General features: G+C 39.9%; 1 protein-coding gene across 1 annotated transcript; it reads right to left on the bottom strand.

The window, feature by feature from the left end:
* Positions 1-1655: 1655 nt before the first annotated feature.
* On the bottom strand, positions 1656-15072 carry adgrl4 (adhesion G protein-coupled receptor L4). Its single transcript, XM_035177219.2, has 16 exons — positions 14843-15072; positions 14267-14416; positions 11752-11901; positions 10518-10667; positions 10172-10242; positions 9124-9303; positions 7819-8002; positions 7588-7701; positions 6943-7142; positions 5316-5495; positions 4327-4530; positions 3799-4019; positions 3211-3277; positions 2992-3083; positions 2702-2870; positions 1656-2153 (listed from the first exon to the last, which is right to left on the bottom strand). Exons 1-16 carry the CDS (start codon positions 14886-14888, stop codon positions 2091-2093), a joined length of 2241 nt encoding a protein of 746 aa, XP_035033110.1. The 5' UTR covers positions 14889-15072; the 3' UTR covers positions 1656-2090.
* Between the last annotated feature and the right edge of the window lie 914 nt (positions 15073-15986).

Genomic DNA, 15986 nt, shown 5'->3' on the forward strand with positions numbered 1-15986 from the left:
CATGGACGTCAGGAAGATGTTTGCTGCTTTTACTTCTCGAATATGAGCACAACCACAGGTCTTTCATACACTGAGCTCTCCTCCTGGGCACAACTGAGTCAGACAGTGTGGACAATCGCTGCTCTTCATGCCTATTCTTAAAGTAAACGTGCCTCGGCCTCCACTAACAGGCCTGTTTGAACGTGTGCAGTTTGAGGGTGATGACATCAAGCAGCAATCAGCCTGTGTCTGTTCTCTCTGTCGGGTTTATTATGTTCAGGCTGCACAAGAGTGTGATCGTACTCAAGGATTCACTGAGCCGTCAAACCTCTTTCATCCTCAGGCTTCAATTCACCTGACCATCTGCCTCTTTAGCTTGTCCTGCCGGTGATGGCCACTAGAGGGCTCTAGCATCACGTCTCTGGACTAAACTTGATTTAACAAACTTGGATTGCTCCGAATATTCCAGGACAAAGTAGAGACGCTCTCAGTTGTTAAAATATAATTATGTATTTTGGATGTTAACAAAACGAAATAAAACAAACTAGAATAGCACTCAGTAGAGCACATACCAGCACCAAGGTCCAACATTCCCCTTAAAATTCAATAAAGCTGCAACAAATTTCATTTTTTCATCAAGATCTTTGAATTATTTTCCGGAAAATCAGTTAAACAGTTGTTGAAAACGTCCCATCACACAACGTAAAAGAAAGTGGAAAATAAATAATAATACTCGACTGGCCCCCTGTTCCGGATCTGCACCTAAATGTAATGGGTTCTTCTCTGATCCAAACCTCATCCTCACACCAAGTTTCATGGTGAAAGGATCCATTCAGTAGTTTTTTGTGTAATCTGGCAAACTAACAAACATAGAAACCAAACAACAAACAAACAAACAGACAGACAAGGGTGATAACACCAAAGAAACAGATGAGTAACCTCAGCCGTGTCACCTTCATCGGCCAAAACTAGCAGAGTCAATTCTAAAGTTCTGTTTACTTTTCAAAGTATGATGATGAAACTTCTTCTTTTTCTTTAACTCAAAAGCCATTAGGCCTCCAGAGCTATTTGCACACTTGTTAGGTCTGAGTCAGTTCTAGTTGTAAATAAAGAAATGAAAAACAAATCAACACAAACACAAAGTTATTCTGCAAACGAAATGTTTGTTTGTTAATCAAAGCATGTCCAGTTAAAGATTCTGGAATAAACTGAGGTTTGGGCTCTTATAAAATAATGATTGTTTTAATGAACTAGTTTATCTTGGTTTAGTTACATGGGATTAAGACAATTATTTAAAGACACTAGATTGTTACAGTTGTTGTTGTCTGACTCTTGTTTGTTTCATGGGGTGTGGTTTGTTGGGGTGAATGTAAAATTTGCAGTGAAACTGAATTTCCCTCTTTCCAGGATGTTAATAACAAGTAAATGATGTTAAGAGCTTCATGAAGTCAGTAATCTGATTAATTCAGGTGAGGCCTCACAGTGCCTAGCAAGTCTTCATTATGTCCAGTAGATGGCGCTGTTGCCATACAGACTGACTTCCATGCATGAGAAAATGGAGACGGTCTTCTCAACGTTTCATGTTTAATTCACTGTACACTTAGTTGTTCACAGAGGCAAGGTGAAAGAATGCATTAAACAAGACCATTGATTCTGCACATAAAAGAAGAGAAGAGTTTGTGCGCCACATTCATTTTAATAATTTACAAATCAATTTCAAACACAAGAAAGAAACAAAGACAACAGATACTGCAGGTTATTGTTTAGTGTAATCTGATAGTTGAAAAGGGTTTAAATTAACAACAAATATAACAAAAAGTAGTTTGGTTGCAGTATTACTCTCAGAGGAATGTATTTTGTGGAGTATTAGATACAGTTGTATGTTTTTATTGTATAAAACACTCTATAACATGATGCAGGATTTCTGGAGAAACTAAATGTTTTGAAATTCACAAGTGCTTCGTGTTCTCATTCATCAGACATCCGAACTAAACTATTCCTCCCTCTGCATTTTTACAGAAAATGAAAGTATGAGTCACATGACACTGCGAAGCTTTAATATCGACTGTTATTGTACAAGTGCAGATGTTCAGGCTTTGGTGGAAATTCATTCATCTCAGGCATTCAAAGCAACATGGCACGTTTTTGAAAAGCCTGTAGTACTCCTCCTGAATCTGCAACAACACATACAAGAAGGAGAATTAATAATATAATATAATATCATATCATTTCGTATCATATCATATATTATTATATGATATAATATGTATGTATGTTTAGATTTTAGATTTATATATATTTAAAAAATGCATATTCTTTTTAAATAGGCAAAAATTAGCTTGAAACCTCATTAAAATGCTGTTTATAATATAATATATTGGGTAATATTTCAATAATGTATTGAATAAGTTCGATTGCATGCAATATAATATAATATAATAAATCATAATATAATATAATATAATAAAATATAATATAATATAATATAATATAATATAATATAATATAATATAATATAATATAATATAATATAATATAATATAATATAATATAATGTAATAAATGACTGTTCGATTAACAAACTACTGTTGAGATACTCTTTAGCAAGGCATTAAAATCTGACCAGCTTGATAATTTTCCACCTGCACTCACAGAATGATTGTTAAATAAATAAATAAATCTGAATCAATACGAAGAGAAGTGGGAGCGTCCTGCGTCCTACCTTTCTGGACAGCACGCAGAGGAAGATGAAGATGAACATGCCCTGGAAGGCGTTGGTGAAGGTGAACAGATAGGCAGTGAGGGTGGTCTCGTAGAGGATGTGCAGCACTCCGAAGGTCCAGGTGGCTCCCAGCACGAACAGCAGGGCCAAGGCACCGCGGGCACACGACCTGCGGGAGGACCAAACCCACTTCAGACACACGAGTCCTTAATAATCCCTCAAATGAGGAACTAACAGTTTTATTTCCAATGCTCCTTTGACCCACTCAGCACAGGAACAGATTATCCTACCTGATGTTCTGATAGTGGCTGATTTCAGGCTTTTTCACAGCGGTGTGCCGGTACACTTTGAAGATGATTACGAGAAACGCCAAGAGATTAACCTTCAGAGGAAATCAACAAAAAAAAAAAACATGAGCATATGATGAATATTTATCTTTGTGAAACAATCCCTGTTTGATTGTTTCAATTACAACAGTCACTTTTGGTTAAGAAGAAATCTGATCCCACCAGAATGATCAAACACGCAGGTCCAATGAAACTCCAGATGAAATGGTTTTCTGTGCTCAGCCAACACCTGTGATACAAATGAACAAAGTCAGTCATTTATTTTAACATTTTATTAACTGAACGTGCTGTAATAATCCTTTCTAATCTCAATTATGACAATGTTGTATGTTGTACAGACCCTTCTTCTCCTACAAGTACAAAAACAATAGGTAGGAAACGCGATCCCTTCTCACAAACACACAATCAGCACATCTTTGGCAAAACCTCGATCTTTTAATATTGATATTCTTGCATTAATAAACACCAGGATAATATTTATTTATAGATTTCCATTCAGAGTCTCCATGGTACCTCACACTTTCTTTTAATTCTCTTAATAACTTTCTTGCTTCCAGGCAGTCGAAGCGACTTCAACTTCCTCTGAATCCCTGCAGGCCGAATTTAATCTCTGTCCCCTTGTCTTTATAATTAATGTAATTTGTTTATCTGTCTTTCCTGAAAAAAATGCTGAATGAGTTTGAAGAAGAAAAAAAAAGAAGAAGGTCTTAGCATAAGCCCTTAGTCTCCCCCCCACCTCTCTGTACTTACACTTTATCGGTGCCATAATACTTGGAGCCCAACGTGGCAGAGATGGCCACCACCACTGCCGGGCTCCCGTAGCCAAAGACGTAAAAGTTACGGTGCAGGAAGCCTTTGTTGTAGATGACGCCAACAACTATCAAGTACAGATGGATGCCCTCGATGCACATCCAGGCAAAGGCCGCGAGGAAGAAGTAGTGCAGCAGCCCCGCGATGACGGAGCAGAAGAGCTGCCGAGTAGCAGAGAAGAGGAAGTTAGACACAGATTTGTCATTTAGATCCTCTTTGTTTACCCTGATTAAAGACATGACTTTACTCTCGTTATTATCATGTCAAAAAAGCTATTATATGAACTGAAATGATTTGTAAAAATGTTCAAAATGTTCCTTTTATTGAAATATGAATATAATAAATATAAATGTGGGTTTTTTTCAAATTAAATGTGACGTCATGAAATGGGGTCACACCGATACATGTACACACGCAAACAGGAAGTCGTCTTTGTCTCACTGGGTTCAAGTGCATCCATGAAGTCACCTTGTGCGTGTTCATGTTGATCCCGATGAGGAAGATGAACTCGGCCATGAAGAGGCTGCAGCACAGGTTCTTGTGGATGGTGGTTCTGGTGCTCTGGATCTCGCTAAAGAACCAGAAGGTGAAGATGCACATGGACAGACAGATGAGCGAGATGATCATCCCCAGCTGGGTGATCCGGGTCAGGATGGTGTAGTGGGCCACCAGCTGAGAAGCAAATGAAAAGGGAGGTGTTTCATTCGCAGCTCGTGTCATGTTAAAGTTCTCATCTCTTGTGTTTTCCATCTGATATGACTTGGGGCTACATGAGTGAGTTGGCCTGCAGACAGAGTGGGTAAAGATCCTGACCCCGTATCAGCCACTCGTAGTTATTATTGCATAAAAATGTCAGGGAAACGTTTTTATTTTACTTATGTTAAATATTAAATTTCTCATGGCTGCATGGTTTTGTGTCAGGTTGTATTCCGTAAAATACCATCTCAAAACAAATCAATACCATTATTCTGAGCAGAACATAATATTTTTTCTTTTTAATAGGTGAAAAAATGTATTTATTATATAAAACAAAAAACCAATATAATAATATATAATATAATATAATATAATACAATTAGATTTAAAAACAAATATTATCAATCATCAATCATAGTCCCACATCTATATAATGAGGAATCTGAATAAAGGGGAATAAAGAACACAAGAACATTCACTATACTTTATATTTTTATAATTATAAAACAAATACCACATCATAAACTATTTTCAGATATGTTGGATTTTTTTTAGACAAACTGAAAGTTCACTGTTTGAGACTGATTGAGAAGACGATCGTCTTTCTAAGACTAAACTAAATATCATCTGAAACCTTCATTGTTTTAGGGCTAAAAACTGTCATAGTTAAAGACAAGTTGACAACTTGGAGAACAGAACAGTGAATATGGTGTGAATGGCCTGAACATAAAAAAAGAAAGTAACCCATCAGGATGACTCACGTTGGCTCGTCCTGAGGACATGAGGATGGCGAAGTGTGTGAGGTGGTTGCAGGAGCAGCTGGTGGCGTTGCTGTTGACGTGGAGGGTCTTGCAGCCGCGAGTGGCCCAGTGGCCCTGCAGGCTGTCCGGCTCGTACTCCCAGAAGGCGCAGCTCGTCACATCAGCTTTAGTGTCTATGGGCTTCAGGGGATAGAGGGGAACAAAGGTGCTGTTAACTGTGGACGCTTTTTATTAGTTATTGCACTGCGCTGCTTGGCGGAGCCACACCACCAGGGGCTCAGGAGCAGGTTGTGCAGGCCTCATCAAAGTCCTGGTGAAACTTAATTATTGTTCATCCAAAGTTTTTTGAAAAGCGTATCAGAAAAAATAAAATGTTTAATTTGGTGTTGTTTCTGTAGCTGTTGTTTTCACTGGTGTTCACGTGTTTGTTGTGTTTTACATTGACTTTTCTGTTTTTCTAATTGATCAAACAACTTTAGAACTTTATGAGCTACTGATTCAAAATGTTTTATAAATACATTGGATCAAAGGCAATGGTGCACGGTGACACCAGAGTGACAACCAATGTAATCCTTATCATCTTTCAGGTTTTTATCTCTAAAATTCACATAACAAGATTTCTTCAATGACAATAATCCACGAAACAACTACAATTGGAGAAATAATTAACAAATATTTAATATGAAATATAGTCTCCTGTTTCTTAACTTCTAAGTCTTTAGATAAATCACTACATTTTGCCCCTTGAGTTTTATTTAAAAAAGATTTAGACAAGCAAGAAACCCAGTGCATTATGGGAATATAACATTCAAAATGATTGCTTGATGCCCTTTAAGGTGAATCTCAAGATAATTTTCACTGCTCAACATAAATCAACACCTTTATTGTTCAAACCTCAAGGGCCCAACAAAAATAATGATTTCGCTTCCTCCGGCATTTAAATTATCTGAAAAGAAAATACCAGTACATTAAATTTCAGGGTAATTTCCCTCATCACCCGCGTTTCGCCATCATTTATTCACCTTTCCCTCCCTGTAACTGAGGGGCCACTGCAGGAATACGTGGAGCGAAATCTTAAAATTTCATGAAACCTTTACACAAAACACCAACTCCTCCTTCCCATGTGAGTCTGTGTAAATTGGTGTTAATGGAAACTGGAGCAAATTATTGCCAGACTCATTTTGCGAGGTGACTCTTCACAATAAAGGAGAACGCAGTAATGGCTCCAGTGTGACAATTACACACATGTATATGTTAAGACACTTATAACTGAACCTAGATTTCCAATTTAAGTGAAGAATAATGTCTTAAAGATTGAGCTGGGATCTGCGAAACAACAGGGAAAAAATTCTATTCAATAAAACGAGGAGGAAATAATTATATATAAGCTGTTTCAAAATGCTACTTTTAATAAACCCAGGGATAAAAAACCAAAGTGAGATCGTGGACTAGTTTCAGCAAATCTCTCTCGATACACCAAAGAAGAAAGAAAGACAGATCTCCGGCCGCTCCAACAGAGTCACATTGTTCACGACAGAAAACAAACAATGACACTGTGTCGCGGCCTGAAGGAGGCCGTAAAGAGCGCAGCCGAGAAAACCGGCCTCAGCACTCTGTGGACTTTTACCTCATTGTGCCTCAGAGTGAAGGTGACATGGTCAAGTTGGTAAACGTCAGCAGGTTTAATGGCTGCCGCAACGACCGGGGAGTTGACAGTGATTTCCCCTGTTCCCGCGTAGCGCGAGTAGTCGGTGACACCTGGGTCGCTGCTCGGCTTCAGGATGTCGCCGACGCTGTCATATCGCAGGAACACCACCGACACGCTTCCTGTTGAGATACAACAGCAACAGAAAAAAGTTTCTAGACGAAAGGGAGTCGACCTCATTGTCAAAGATGATTCATAATCACGTTGGTTGTGTTTCGGATCAGATCAGAGAGACGTTTGGAAAATGTACAGCCAGTGTGTAACAGATGTACTAATATATACTGAATGTAACTAAAAAGCCCCATAAAAACTATGTTCAATCATAACTTTCTGTGAGATTGTGTCATGTTTCTGCATTAGAAGTTGTTCCAAGCTTGATCTGATGTCTATGCTGCTGTTCAGTGTTAGTGAAGCCATTAGTTCAACAGCTTTTAAGACGGGTGACATATGGCAACACAAAGCAAAACAGTTACTCCCTCCACAGAGAAGCAGCCAGATGGAAAGGACTGGGAAAATGCATTTTTCATTCCACTGGTTTTGTTGTTGCTGTGAAACTAGTTATCTCACCGTTCCTGTCCTCCTCCGGCCCCAGTCTCCGAGTCAGCTCCATGTGATCTCCTCCCATGGAAGCAGACACTTTGGGTTTTGTGTGACGGGCATCGAAAGTAAAGAGTTTCAATTCTGCAGTTGAGGATAAAATAAATCAAGAAGAAATTAAAAGTTTGGAGATAAAGGGCAGGACGACTTATTAGAATTTGAGAGCTGGCGAGAGCTTTCTGTGCATATTTATTGTCTCACCCATTTCGGTAGCTTTGATTTCCAGCTCAGTTGGAGTTTTGTAGCTGTTGGCCAATGTCAGAGCACTTTGTTCAACAGTGTGCAGCAGCTTGGTGATGGTGCGCTCCCGGCGATCTTCTTTGATTCTGCTCCAAGCCACGAGTTCATCCTTCTCCACCAGGTTGTTCACTGCTTCGACTAATTTCTGTTGAAAAGGAGTTGTATCAGTGCAACACATTTATAATAGAGTCTGATTTCAGCTGAGTCAGAAATCACTCTACTCTCGATTTAGTGCACTAAATAGTGAGTTCGCCATTTTGTAGTTTTTTATTCACTAGTGGACTCATTGTTTCCCACAATGCATCATGAAAAGTAGTGTACAACCGATGGTCACTAACTGAGCAATATATACCATCATGCATTGCGCTTGTGGCGGAGAGACGAGAGGAGCAGCAGGAACAGACCGACCTGTCGTACAAATGCTAATAAGAGCAGAGAAAAGCATCACAGCACAAACTGTGACAAACTAGTTTATTTCTTTATTAAAAGATGCTCCTTCAAAATGCTTTTTACCATAAAGTATTAATACTAAGTGTAAAATTGACATTTCAAATTTATTGTGGGATTTTCCACAGGCTGACCTTCTTGTTGTACGTCCTAGTCCTGCAACAATTACTTAGTCACCGACACAGGGAAAATGCGGTGAGTAGTGTCTGAAAGAGATATTTTATCTTTTGCCGATGAGCTCACTTCCTCTATATAAAAGTCCCTACATGTAGGGGTTGGTGAGTGAGTGGGTGATTTCAAACACAGCCATAATCTATACTTGTCCTGCAATATGTTTTCCCTCTGTGGTTAGAACCGTGTGTTTGCACAGCCTGGCCTCTTTCGACTTTTTCATTCATTACTGCACAGGATGTGGATCTGAAAGACCTGAGATAAAACGTGTTTACTTTGCAGTGTTAATTGATTTTAAAGTGTCAGACATGTTTTTGTGAACACAGTAACTGAACAGTTAATGTGTCAGATATGTCGTCTTTCCTAAAACAACAGTTTTATAAGTGCGAGGTAGAAGCCAGCGGAGAGGTTTGGTGAAACATGATAAGCTAATGGTGCCAATGCTGCCAAAAACTTAAAGATATTATACACTGGCATCAAAAAACAATGACTTGCAGCTTGTGTAGGAAACCACTGAAGTCTTTCACAGAACTGGAACGTGTTTGATACAATTACAGTTTTTTTTCCTAAACCAGTTCAAAGCGTAGCTGCATTTCAGGCAGAGCTCCAGATGCTGAATGAGAAACACGAATGGAAAACAAGGTTTACTGAGAGAGTTGAGTTGATGACTGATGGTTTGACAGTGGAATCCTTTTCTCCCGCAGCCAGCGTTGATGCAGAGCGACTCAGGGCCTCAACATAAGCGATCACTTCCACCGAGGTGAGTTCACCGGACGTCTGCTTGGCAATTTCCTTCAGTAAACTCTGGGGCTCCGTGAGGTTGCTCATCTACGACACAAACAAACAAACAAAAAGAAACATTTGTGTTAGAGTATAAGAGTGTTTTCAGTGTTTTCATACTTCATCTAGTTATTATTTATATTTTATAATTATATATTATGATACTGTGAAACAACTAAATTGTGCTTTAGATGGAAGGATGAAGGAGGTGGGACATTCAGACCAATTCAACACATGCCTAATACTGCCACCTACAGGAAAGAAAAGTCCAAGCAATTCCAGTAATTTCCTGCAGGTGGCTTGTGTATCAAACTTTCTAAAGCTATTACTTTCTTTGCCTCTAGATGGCGCAAATCAACATGTCTGTCCCAAATTTTTGCTGCAGTTACTTTTCTGGCCTGTAGGTGGCAAAACTGTACTGCGGTGCGCTGTATCTCATATCAGATACTTTAGTCAGTACACTCACATGTAGTACATTGTACACAGGATACTTGTGAAGTGCGTAGTGTTGTCCCACATCAAACAAGGACGTTGTGCGCTCATTGGACATGATCATCGCAAAATGTGACCGTGATTGTGGCTTGACAAAATATTTACTCTCTCATGTGTACCCTGCTTGTCATACAGGATTAAAATAACACCACCATTGCTGAAACTACAATTACTCATACGTCCTCCTTTCTTGGCCACCATTTTTATACATTTAGAAATAGGTTGGTGGTCCCTTCGCTTCCACTACACTGCATAATGCTTTAGTCAGTGTGAACACACTACATACATCAAGCATGTGTGTAGAAGTATGAGAACTGAGACGCAGCACTGGTTACTTTACTATGTATTTTAGGCCTTTTTCATCTCATGTCTACTTTAGAGTCATAATATGTATTTCCATCATTATTGGGAGAGCGGTACTTACAAATTCTAATGTTTTATTGACCGTCTGCATGATGCACCTGATGTTGTCATGGCAGTGCTTTTGGGGATGCTCTGAAAAACAACAATTACCACAAGCATCACTTCGGTTACTGAGTATATTTTCCCGTGAATTCACCGAGAACATTTCAGTTATGTCGGAGTTTCACAGAACAGCACATGCATAATAACACATCTTTGTCACGAGTGTTTCCTAAAATGTCAGAAAATCTAAGATTGCACCGTTCACTCAAAAGAACATGTTTGGTTGTGCATGGTAGACCGGTGTATGTTCTTGGATCTACATACTAGTGCGGTTGTGTGATATGTGTGTGTCACTGTGCACCGACCTTTACATCTTACTCCTCTCTCCGGATGGAAGTGCTCGGTGTCTGCAGTTGGGACGTAGTCGCGCTGACAGGTGCAGGAGAAAGATCCATCGGTGTTGTGGCAGTTTGAGTTTGGTCCACAGACCTGTCCCGTCAAACACTCATCAATGTCTGAAAGAAAGAGTTCATATCCAATTAAAGACAGTAAGATTAAAGTATAAGTCCCAAAAATCTGTTAAATAAATATAGATTGAACAGGGGTGGATCCAGGGGTGGGGGCTAGAGGGCACCAGCCCCAGCTGAAACCTGATTGGTCCCTGTTAGGTCAGTAGTATTTTAAAAATAATAGTCACTTACTAACAATTTCAGAATTTTTGAATTTAATGTTTTTTTGCATTGTCCTTGTTCAATAAAGAATAAAGAGACACATTTCAAGATCTGGATATCGAGGTCAAGAGGATAGGATTCAGTGGTCAGGGACGTTCTTTTATCTAGCCATCAAAAAAAAGTTCAGGGTCTATCTATCTGAGAGTGAATAAAGAATTATTTAAATGTGCATTTTACTGAATCAGAACTTGTGCATAATTATATGTATAATATAAATAATTGTACGCTATGTGTAAATTGTGTTCCCTTATCCTGTACATTATAAAATACATTTTTCATCTGGTAACTTCAATTCTTAGAATGAAGAAACTGCTCCATTTACAGAGATCTGTCTTTAAAGTATCTTCTGAGAGTGGACGTGATTTTTATTGCTTTGTTTTTCATGCAAATCAAAAGTAGAATCTGACATTAGAAATCCCACTCTGTGTATTTAATATACTGTATAATTGATTTTGGGAGAGGAACTACAATTCCTACATGCTACACATCTGAATATCCATACATCTGCATCTAAAATCAGCCGTATGCCTCTCCACTAGGAACGGTACGCTATACCGCATGAGGAAAAAAAAGTGTCTCAGACGGGTTCTCAGAATAGCAGATAGGAAGCAAGTGAAAGGTCGAGGGAAGGAAAATCACCCCCGTGTGTTTATCCTCCTCAGTAGAGTGAAAGGGAAAACAGTATACACACACAAAAACACACACACACACACACACACACACAGTCCTGACACCCTCACTGCCATACAGTAACTACTTTCACTCACACTCGTACATGTGATATATGTGTGAAGCCCTCGGTCAGTACAGTTGATGGCACTGATCATGATGTCATCTATACAAACACTGAGAGGGAGTTAGACATTACCGCGGCACTCGGTGCCATCGTTGGGCTGGAACTTGTCCGGACCCGTGGATGTGTATCCAGAGACACATGTGCAGTAGTAGCTGCCCGCTGTGTTGGTGCAGGTCCCCCTGTCCCCGCAGATATTAGTCACGTTATGGCACTCGTTGTCATCTGGGGCGAGGAGACGAGGACAGAAAGTGAACTTCTGTTACAGACAAGAAAAGTTTTGTGCATGTGGAAGTTTGACCAATCGTTTTTTATCTTGCTGGGATAAACTGAAGAAGTGGATGACAGACTGAGCAGCAGTGGCGGAGGAGTTGCTCAAACATTTGACTTGAGTAAAAGTACAAATAAATAGATAAAAAGTAAACATTTATGTGAAGCTTCTGAGTCAAGCAGGTCATTGTACCTTTGGAAGTTCAACAAGTTTACATTGACCACTGGACTTGCGTGTGTTACTCAAATAGAAAGCAAAAGTAAAACATTAACTTTTCAATTTGAGAAAAGGTTAGTAAGTAAAAAAATTAAAAGTAAATGTGCAGCCTATTCCCTAATACTACTACTACTGTTACTACAACTAGGCTACATCATTATGACAGAGCCTTGGCAGTGTCTCTTCATCAGTGACACTACTGCTGCAGGAGGCGGGGCCTAGTGTTACCTGCCTGCTCTGATTGGATCGATGGACCGATTCCCCCATCGTTATCGATCACTTTTGAAAGTATAAAAAAACGATGTCCTGAAAGTACCTGAAAATAAATCTACTAAATGAAGTACAGACAAAGGAAAAAAATACTTGGGCAATGAAGTAATTCAGTAAAAGTACTTTGTTACATCCCACCACTGCCGACTGGTATCTTGAAAACAGTTCCTGAACATGAACCATGCAGCTTCATGTATTTGTTGGACCATTCCTGTTAGACGTGAACATGTTTATGCTCAGCTGTGGACATTTCTATCATTTACATTTCTAACTCCTGAGCAGTTGTTTGATTACAAGTGTCTCAAACGACTTAAAATTCCAGCCCAGGTTTCCATGGCAGCAGATACAGAGCAGCCTGGTCCACTCATAATAGCGAAATGCTCCTCCGGCTTTATCTTTTTCAAACACACCTTTTGTCTCAGCTCTCCCAGTTTACTGGAAATGACCTGCTAAGACTTTCCACTGTTGTTTTCACTAGTCCAGCTGTGACGGACGCTCCGCTCTTCCGCTCGTCTGTACCTTCCGCACAAAAGCTGTCCTGGAGGGGAAATCCTCCACTCGGATGACAGGAGGTGATTTTATTCAAAGAGGAAATACCTCCGTGACACACAGGACCCTTCAGCCATCATGGCTGAGCAAACACTTCACACCACGTAGTTTATGATGCACTTTGATGCCTTGCTTTCCTAAAGTGAACTGTACACACTGTGTTTCTGGCCTTTGTTACTTTGTTCTTTAAAAATGTTAAATACACTGTATGGATCAGCTCTTTATCTATGAATAACATTTACATAATTCAATAAACATACTTGAATAAATAAGTGATTTTACACAAACAAAGTAAAGAAGCTTGACCCATTTTTATTATTTAAGTCACAATCTCTGAAATTATGCTAATAATAGCTCTACTTTTACAAATCCATTTAACATTTTCCTAACTTTATTTTGGAATCTGCTCCTCCAGAGGAACTCCATTAACCCTGAACTTCATTGTGCGTTTTTTGTTTTAAAATCCTTCTCTGCCGTGTTTATATTACTCGCATTCTGATCTACTTTTGGCTCGTGAAATATGTAAGATCCGCTGTGATTGTGATCAGACTTCAGGTCAGGAAACAAAATGGGTTCCAGGAATTCTAAAAGGCCCAGAAACATAACTGGAGTAACAATGCAGACTGAGAGGCCATTAAAATGAATTAATGAAGCTGCATCATGGAGATATTTTCACAAAAAGTATTACAACTGTGTCTTAAAAACAGTTTAGGTAGAGACGTAGTTAGTCAAACTACAAATATGGATCTTTATTTCACTTACTCACAGACTAGGAAATTGAAATAAATATATTTTAAAGATCACTCACAGGAATAAAAAACATGTTTCCTCGCATGCAACAATCATTTAGTTGATTTTCTTTTGAATAAGAAATGTAATTGTATCTATGTTAATCCCTTTTTAAAATCCGATAAATATTAATTAAGCTGCTATTGTTATTAACTTGCCCCTTTAAAAGCTTAAACAAATCCAAGTGAATTCATATTTTTAGTGGCCTCCATCTTTGTAATTTTGCTCTGCTCAGTCAACAACCATTCTACCTTAACCTACATGTGTACAAATGCTGCTCTAATGCTTGTGTCTGCTCATGATGATCAGTCACAAACAAAAATACTTCCAGAGCAGCAGCTACACAAACACACACACACACACACACACACACACACACACACACACACACACACACACACACACACACACACACACACACACACACACACACGACTGTCTGCGCTCCTGCATGGATGTAAATACTCTAAGTGGATTTTGTGTGTCGGCAGTCACCCTTGCAGAAGGTTGTTCCGTCTCCGGTGTATCCGTGGTTACAGAAGCAGGCGTCGTTTGATCCGTTTAGGCTCTTGCATGTTGCAAGTGGGTGACAAGAATCACAAATGTCAGAGAGACTGCATGGGTCCATCAGACTGGAGAGCCATGCTGCGTAGGAAGCAGTGAAAGTGTGTAAGTTCAGCACAAACCATGACATTTATATTCCAGACCATTTCGTGATGCAACTGCTGCTTTTCCCCCCCCAACTGTGGTATAAAAATGTTCACTTATTCCACATCTATATCTCTGACTGTGTTTACCTGCTGCTCGCACAACATCAAAAAGCAGTGTTGAGTGACATTAACCACTGAACCACTGTACATACAAGTTTAGAACACCCTTGTCTCAATCCAAAATATATTGTACATGTAAACATCACAAAATACAGCTATTATACGCTTCAAGAAATATTACATTCAGGCTCAAATCTAAAGCCAAACTAGGTAAAAAGGAGACGAGATAAATACAAACACATGCGTGGCTGTGTCTGTGTGAGACACCTGCCCATGATGTAGAAGAGATAAGCTCACGTACCTGTCAAAAGTACAAGTTTCATTGGTGACTTGAGCAAAGACTCCATGCTCGCGCTGGGTCTGATTTTACTTTTAGCACAGAGGCTGGTGGGCCGGCTGCTGACGTACTCCACTTCCTTGCATCAGTTTTCCTGTTTCCCCAAACCTGGCCCTTCCTGTCCTGCTCTTTAATCTGCCTTCACAAACATGCGGCCCGGTCCCTTCACCACCCGCTCTGACCCGACACACTTTCCTCAATTGGCTCTACACTTCATATAAGAAGAGTTTAAGCAGCTTTTTTTCTGTGTGTTGATACCGTGACTTACAGTAAATGATGCTATTTTAAGGCCTCAGCGCCATTGTTCTAGCTCGAACACGAACAGTGGGCTGTGTAGATCAGGCCAAAACAACACCGACTAACTTCAACTGAAGGACGACCCCCTCCCTTCCGCAGAGGACGGTACACAAATCCACACACACATTCCAACGCTGTGTGTGTGTGTGTGGGTGTCTTCCTCTGACCATCTCAGTGTTCTTCAGACAAAGGTCTAAACAACTGTAATTCTTCCAGACTCAGACTGTGGATACACTTTCAGTTTATATACAGAACCTTGTGATGCAGATTCTTTTGTGGAGTGGTTGATGTATGTCGGGTCACTCACCGGGTTCTTATACTATAAACAACAAAATTCTTGCCTTATCTAGCTGCGTAGATTGTCTATGAATCACACGTTTGTTTGAAATAAAAGAAAACAAAGTGGAAAGAAATATTTATGTATGCAGATCTAGTCTTATCAAAACTTGCTGGAGGGACTTCATATTCAATCTGGCCTGGGAACGGCTCGGGATCTCCCAGGAGGAGCGTAAAGGCGTAGCTGGGGAGAGAGACGTGGGTGGATACCCAACCAGAGCACGACGGGCTATGACGGGTCGGGCTGGGTTCAGATATGAAATGGTATGTGTGTGGTGAGGGTTTGGTGACGTTGGCCAGGCTATCTACTTGATTTTTCCACTGCACGTGCCTGTAATCGGGAAAAACGTCGGGCTCAGGTTGGATTCAAACACAAAACAGAATCCCTGTTGGGCTCAGGTTGAGCTCGGACAGAAAGTTGCAGCCTTAGTAGGGAGCACATTGCTAGGCCTGCTGCCACTGTGACCCAACCCCA

The sequence above is a fragment of the Hippoglossus stenolepis genome, chromosome 14, assembly GCF_022539355.2.
Source record: "Hippoglossus stenolepis isolate QCI-W04-F060 chromosome 14, HSTE1.2, whole genome shotgun sequence".
In the NCBI taxonomy this organism is placed as follows: Eukaryota; Metazoa; Chordata; class Actinopteri; order Pleuronectiformes; family Pleuronectidae; genus Hippoglossus; species Hippoglossus stenolepis.